The 7,574-nt window shown below is 48.5% G+C and overlaps 1 gene segment (V, D, J or C); it reads right to left on the bottom strand.

Annotated features, from left to right (window-relative positions):
* Positions 1-491: 491 nt before the first annotated feature.
* On the bottom strand, positions 492-6,544 carry LOC117874552. The segment is given in 3 exon segments: positions 492-665; positions 5,771-6,069; positions 6,416-6,544. Coding segments are annotated over 3 exon segments (516 nt in total).
* Between the last annotated feature and the right edge of the window lie 1,030 nt (positions 6,545-7,574).

Raw genomic sequence — 7,574 nt, 5'->3', positions numbered from 1 at the left:
ATAGATGCCATTCCTACTCTAACCATGTTGAAGACCTTTTGTAGGTCAATGAATGCTACATACATGGGTGCCTGTTGTTCATGGCTTTTTTTCTTGCAACAAGTACAATGTGAAGGATATATCAGTCATGGAGCATCCAGCTCTGAACCCAAACTGGCTCTCAGGGTAGACTATGTCAACAAGGACTTGAAGTCTTTTCAAGAGGACCCTTGCAAGCACCTTGCCGACCATGCTGAGCAAAGATATCCCTCAATAGTTGTTGCAGTCTGCTCTGCCCCTTGTGGGGAAATCTATATTTCCACACACCCCCAATGTTTTCCATTCCCCCCCCCAATATCTCACCGAGGCAAGAACGCTTTGTAGTGGCTGGGAGCTGCAGGGTCCCTGCCCCCCCACGCAAGGCTGTTGCCCTTCACTGGAACCCTGAGGAGGGCCCCCTGAGGAGGCTGTCACTGAACCCTGCAGGGGGATCCTGAGGAGGCTGTTGCCTGTCACTGGAACCCTGCCGGGGCCCCGCTGGCTGTCAGCTCCAGTTCCGCAGAGGTGCAGAGATGAGCGCTGGACCAGGAGGACAGGCTGGAATGGCTTTCATGGCACACAAGACCAGGCTGGTCACCAGGGACCAGGGAGGAGTCCCGGTCCAGCCTTGTCTTGCCTTCCAGCCACTGCACGTCCCAGGAATGAAACCGGGCACAGGGAAGGAGCAGGAGCATGTGCACCAGCAGTCAGAGTGGGAAAGGGGATGGGACAGGTGGACATTGGTGCTCAGGGCACCAACTGCCAAAGAGGATGGGGGCACAGGGTGCCAGGCACTAGCTGCCAAGGGGGAGTCCACAGGGCACCAGCTGCCAAAGAACTGCCAAAAGAATGGCAGTAGGAACTACCAGTACACTACTTCCTAGCCTGATCCCCCCACCCCCATACCTCCACAAGTCTCAGTAGTTCCTTTTACTCCCCCTGCTATTCCTCTTCCCTCCCCCCATTCACAGAAAGCTCTCCATGGCCCATTCAGCATTTGCCACTCATGAATCACACAGGGAAAGGCACCAGCCAGATACCCCCAGCTCCCGGCACTGTACCTCAGGAATATACCCTCTTGCTCTGCTCAAGACAAGCAATGCAAATTTATTGATTGGTTCACCACTTCATTGAATGAAAGGGGATATACACCAGCCTTTGGAAACCTGAGCAGATTACCAAACACTTCAGGCAAACTCACTGGTAAAGATAAACAGTTGAACAAATGTATTGACTACAAAAGATAGTTTTTAAGTGATTATAAGTTATAGGGAAAAGTAACAGTTAGTTACCAAAAGAAAATAAAACATAAGCAGGCAGTCTAAACTCTCAACCCTATTAGACTGGGTAACATCTAGATTAAGCAGCTTTTCTCGCCCCTCTAGATATTGCAGTCCTTAATATACAGGTTTGTCCATTAAACCTGGGCCAGCTTCTTCTGTTGGAGGTTGGTTTGTTCATTACCCATGATGTTATTTGTCTCCCTCCCATGTCATTGGCTTTTCTTTCCCTGCAGTGTTCCCTTTTAAGTGGGCTCTTAATTTAATCATGTTTCTGGGATTTTGGTACCTCAGGGTCTGGAAAGGTGGGGGGTTAGGGAGATCCTGAATATTGGTTGGCCCTTTGGAGAGCTGTCTCCCAACTCCAGGACTCTACATATGCAAAAAATCCAGCTCCCTTTTGGGGGTTACCCTGTGTTTCCTCCTCCCAGCACTGAGTCATTCCCTGGCCCCTTTTCCTTGAGGGCTGTGGTCTGTGCTCTCTGTGTGTTTACCCTTTGATCAGATGCACCTTTTTCCAGCAGCTTTCCCATAACTGCTTTCTGTGTCTAACCAGTGTTGGGAAAAACACCTCCCTTCTGTCAGTCAGGTCATTTTTGTGGTTGTCAAGCAATCTTGGAGTTGTAGATGTGTGTACATTATGTCGTGAAGGCCAAAACTATAACTGGGTTCAGAAAACAATTATATAAATTCCTGGAGGATAAGTCCATCAATGTCCAGGGATGCAACCCCGTGTTCTAGGTGTCCCTATCCTCTGACAGCCAGAAGTTGGGAGTGGAAGACAGGGGATCACTAGATGACTGCCTGTACTGTTCATTCCCTCTGAAGCACCTGGAACTGGCCACTGTTGGAAGACAGGATACTGGGCTAGATGGGCCATTGATCTGAACCAGTAAGGCCATTCTTATGTTCAGTAAAAATTACAGTAGATTTTTGCCTTTGAGAAGGATTTACTATGAGATAGTATACTGCCCTTAGTGAATATTTTGGAACCAAGTTCTACATACCAGCCATGACATGTGAAAAAGCACTAAGGGCTGGATTGAGAGGCAAAATAACAGTTGAGAAAGGCAATCCCCGTTGGTGGATCAAATGAAAATGAAGAAGTTTTAATACCAGGCCAGGAAATCAGTCAGACTGGAAGTCATATGAGCCAACAGAATCAACATGCGCTATAAAAAGGAAAAGAAAAATTTGTAATTAAAAATCACTGTAAAAACATAGGAAGTGCTATACTAAAACCACAGATGATTATTTGCTATTAAAATATTAAATAGCACAATGACATCCCTATGCACAATGTTGACAAAGGTAAATGATGAAATGCTAAAAGTAATAAGAATAATAAATACATATTTTAAAAAGTAAACAGTTGGAAGGAGCAAGACAAATTTTAAAATGGATTGCAAGAAAGGGAGTGCAATTCAGGGAATCACAGCAGCAGCAAAGACAAATTTGTGAACTGCTAGGAGACTTTATGCAGACATATAAACTGATGAGGGAATCTTTAAAATATAAAAAATGTGTCACACATAGGTTATTTTGGGAGGGGAGTGTAAAATATTTCACAGAATCAAGTCTCCTTTAGCATCTCAGGACATTATATGTGAAAGGAAAGAGCTGATGTGTCTAGGCATTAGGATGCCTTTAAGGACACAAACCCTGGGAAGCAGGTGCTGAAAAGTACTGTCTCGTAAGAGGGGAAATAAAAAAGCCCCTCTGCCCTCCACCCTATTTCTGTAAACATGGAAGATGGCTCATCCCACCAGGGTAACTGTTACCCCCCCTGTGCATCCTTGTGCCAGGGATTTGCCCTCTACCAGCACCTGGCAGTGCCTAGGGTTGCCAACCTTCTAATTGCACAATCCAAACACCCCTGCCCTGCCCCTGCCCCTGCCCCGTTCCTTCTTCAAATCCCTGCCCCTGCCCCGTCCCTTCTCCAAGGCCCTGCCCCTGCTCCCTCCATCCTCCCTCCCTCCATCGCTTGCTCTCCTCCCCCGCTCACTTTCTCCTGTCTGGGGCAGAGGGTCGGGGTGTGGGAAGGGGACGAGGACTCCAGCTGGGGGTGCGGGCTCTGGGATGGGACTGGGGATGAGGGGTTTGGGGTGCGGCAGAGGGCTCCGGGCTGGGGTAGAGGTGTAGGGGGGTATGGGCTCTGAGATAGGGGTGCAGGCTCCTAGTGGGGTCAGAAATGAGGGGTTCAGGGTGTGGGAGAGAGCTCTGGGCTGGGGCAGAGGGTTGGGGTGTGTGGGGGGGTGAGGACTGCAGCTGGTGGTGCAGGCTCTGGGGTGGGGCCAGGGATTAAGGTTTTGGGGTGCAGAAGGAGAATCCGAGCTGGGGCTGAAGGGTTTGGAGTGCAGAAGGGGGTGAGGGCTCCGTCTGGGGGTGTGGACTCTGGGGTGGGGCCAGGGATGAGGGGTTTTGGGTGAAGGAGCGGGCTGGGGCAGGGTGTTGGGGGAGTGTGGGCTCCAGGAGAGAGTTTCGGTGCGGGAGGGGACTCTGGGCTGGGGCAGAGGTTTGGGGTGTGGGAGGGAGCATGGGGTGCGGGGTCCCAGCAGTGCTTACCACAGCTCCCAGGAAGTGGCTGCCAGGTCCCTGCAGCCCCTAGATGCATGGGTGGCCAGGGAGGCTCTGTGCGCTGCCCTCACCCCCTCAGGCGCCGCCCCACAGCTCCCATTGGTTGCGGTTCCAGGCCAATGGAAGCTGTGGAGCTAGGGGCTGCAGGGACCTGGCGGACGCTTTCAGGATTTGCGTGGAACTAGGGCAGGCAGGAAGCCTGCCTTAGCCCCGGACCCCCACTGCGCCGCCGACCGGACTTTTAATGGCCCGGTCGGCAGTGCCAGCCGGAGCTGCCAGGGTCCCTTTTTGACCAGGTGTTCTAGTCGAAAACTGGATGCCTGGCAACCTTAGCAGTTCCTCACCCCTGGGCTTAACCCCAGCTCCTACCCCATTCCCTGATTTTGCCCCCTCAGCCTCTCTCCTTGTCCCCTGCCTCCTGCACAGACTTTGCCCATCCCCCCCTCTGATTTGCCCCTCTTTGCCCCCTTTTAGCCCCTGTAAACAGCAGGCAGCAGATTTTAATCACAAGTGAGGGCAAAGCAAGGGCAGTGGCTTTAAAAGATGTTACTGAGCATGCTTAGTCCATATGTGCTTGTTCAGTACAAGCCAAGCAGCAAATTCTGTCTGGTAGCAGTTTTTGACATTACAGCTGTCTCCTGTGCCTACTGAGTTACGGCTCTCAGCAGGGCAGAAATCAGTGGTGCTGTCCCTGGGGCTGGAATTGTGCTCTGAGGAACAGCAGATATTCCAACCAGGCCCTTAATGTGTAAAGGAGAAGAAAGAAAAGTGGGAAATGAGCGAGGCAAGGTGAAGAGAGGAAAGGGGTAAAAAAGGGGAATGAGAGGAATGAGTAGTGAGGAGAGAAAGCAGAAGAGCACAGTAGGGAGAAATTATGTCCTACATCCAGCCAGAAATGGCTCCCATTGTCCAATTTCATCCCATTGAAGGGAGGAGGAAGAGAGGAGGGAATGAAAGAGGGAATTACGGAACAGAAAAGGGAGAGGGAGTATGGAGAAGAGAATGACAGTCCCTCCACAAAAGAATAAATGGACACAAATCGGACATCAGGAATGGTAACATACAAAAGCCAGTAAGTGAACACTTCAATCTCCCTGGACATTCTATTACAGATTTAAAAGTCACTATCATTGAACAAAAAAACTTCAGAAACAGACTTCAAATAGAAACAGCAGAGCTAAAATTCATTTGCAATTTTAACACCATTAATCTGGGCTTGAATAGGGACTGGGAGTGGCTGGCTCATTACAGAAGCAGCTTTTCCTCTCTTGGAATTGACACCTTCTCATCTATTATTGGGAGTGGACTACATCCACCCTGATTGAATTGGCCCTGTCAACACTGGTTCTCCACTTGCGAAGTAACTCCCTTCTCTACATGTGTCAGTATATAATGTTTGCATCTGTAACTTTCACTTTATGCATTTGAAGAAGTGAGGTTTTTACGCACGAAAGCTTATGCCCAAATAAATCTGTTAGTCTTTAAGGTGCCACCAGACTCCTTGTTGTTTTTGTACATACAGACTAACACAGCTACCCCCTGATACTTGAGAAGAGAATGAGTAAACTGAGGGAAGAGGAGAGAAAAGACATGAAAAGTAAGAGAATGGACTAGAGAAAGGAAGGATGAAAGAACTCAGCGAGGGTGAAGAGAGATGAGAAGGAGAGAGGAACAGAAAAATTGAGGAAGATGTAGGAGAAGAGATAAGGAGGGATAGGGGAGAGGAGCAGAAAACAGTAGAAAGGAGACAAGTGAGGAGGAGTAGAGATGAAGCTGTTAGAGCACGATGCAGTGTTTCTGATACAAGATGCAAAGCTGTGTGTGGGTGTGGGGGAAGCAAAGTCCTTTCCCTTTGCTAGGAGGTTTATGCAAAGCACTTTCAGCAGTTGAGTCACTGTGTGATTTTGCTTAGCACAGTAATATGTGCCTGAATCTTGCACCTGGGCACTCTCTGTAGACAGAGACAGGACATAGTTTTTTGTCCTACTGCTCTGGAAGTGACCTTCAAATGGCTTCTCAACATTTGCATCGGAGCCTTCTGTAGAAAACACCACCAGCTGCAGCCTTGCGTCCTTCCCCACGGCCTGTTTGTACCAGTACATGGTCATGATTTGAGGTGTTGATAGAGAGCAGTTCAGTGTCAGTTGTTGTCCCTGAATGACCACCATGTCTGGGGGCTGACGGACGGCCCATCCTGTGAGGAAATGGAAATGAAATTAGATGTGGGTTTAATGTGATGAAATTGGGGGAAGGGCGGGGGGTTACTTTCTGGCTAGAGATCAGGAAACATTTCCAAAGGTGAGGGGTCTACCAGGGGATGGAAGCTTCATTTCCTCCTTCATTTTATAACCTCACTGTAGACATTCTTAGAGAATATAACATTGGAAACCACCCCACAGGGACTGGGGACGGTGCACAAAGGGAAAAATGCCCTCTATAAACTGTCCCATCTCTATTGTCTCTGATAAGAGCGAGCAGGTCTGTCCACTCATTTATGAGCTGTTGGTTAATTTAACCGGATTTCAGTGGTGTTCACTTACCCAAAGGGATCAGGACAACAATGAAGAGCAAACAGGGAACCATTGGGTACCTGCACGTCTGGCTGGGGATCTGTCTGAGACAGCTGCACACAGTCTGAGCCTGAGTCAGAACTTCCAACCTCTGGCAGAGCTGGCAGAGACTGTGAGACAGGAAGTGATGAGAGAGCGAGAGAGTTTTGTTCAGGGAGGGGGTAGGGAGGTAGAGTGAGAATACTAAATGAGACAGCAGTTGAACAATGAATGACTGCAATAAACATTAGCAGGAGATATGACCCACAGCTGTGTGTATGATCTTAATTGCTACTGTGGGGGTATTTGTGTGGAGGAGTAGGGGCATTTTGGGTGTTTATTTGTTTTCAGTTCAGTAACAGAACTAGGAGCTGGAGGAAACAGTTTTTTCTCTGCTCACTCCCCTCTCGAGACTCCCCCTAAACACGCAAGCTACAGAGAGATCACACAACATACCTTGGAGTTTGTTGTATGGGTTCATCACATTTTTCATGCCCCTGAGATCTGCCAATTCATATCACACAAGATCTGAACAGTCAGCAGCTAGGAATGGCTTCGTTTTCTACCAGAGCTGGACTGGAACCTGTTGTGTTATTCTCCACATGAACACAAGAAGAACTGGTGTTAAACAAATAAATGACTTCATTTATAACTTTACATTCACTTGACAGCATAGTGCCTGCTCTCAGCTTCAGCAGGCAACTTTCTGATCACAGCAGCCTTCCAGTTCCAAATTATCTCGACATTTCTATGTGACGGTGAGAGTTTGAACTTTCCAACAACACCCTACGCTCTGTCACAACTATAGCTGCTGCTCCGCACACCTGTGGCCTAGAGTCTTGAGGTCTAATGTTGTCTGCAACTATTCACTGCATTTCTAGCACCATGTGAACCAATGGAAGATAGAATTCCTGAGCTCACAAGGATGGACTGTTATAGCAGAAATAACACTATATGGGCAGCTCTTTCATAAGTGGTACACAGCAGTGGTGTTTTGTGAGCACTCATCCCCAAGTCAGCTGAGCATTTATTTTCTTAAACTTCTGATTCAGCTGAAGTGTTAAGGGATTTTATCTCCACTGGAGTTCAGGATGGCATTGCCTTTAGCCATCCTCCACATTCACTGTGTTTGTCTATCTGCTTTTCTGAT

This window comes from Trachemys scripta, chromosome 1 (assembly GCF_013100865.1).
Source record: "Trachemys scripta elegans isolate TJP31775 chromosome 1, CAS_Tse_1.0, whole genome shotgun sequence".
Classification (NCBI taxonomy): Eukaryota; Metazoa; Chordata; order Testudines; family Emydidae; genus Trachemys; species Trachemys scripta.
Note: the sequence above shows the minus strand (reverse complement) of the source record. Positions and strands in the feature narration are given on the sequence as shown.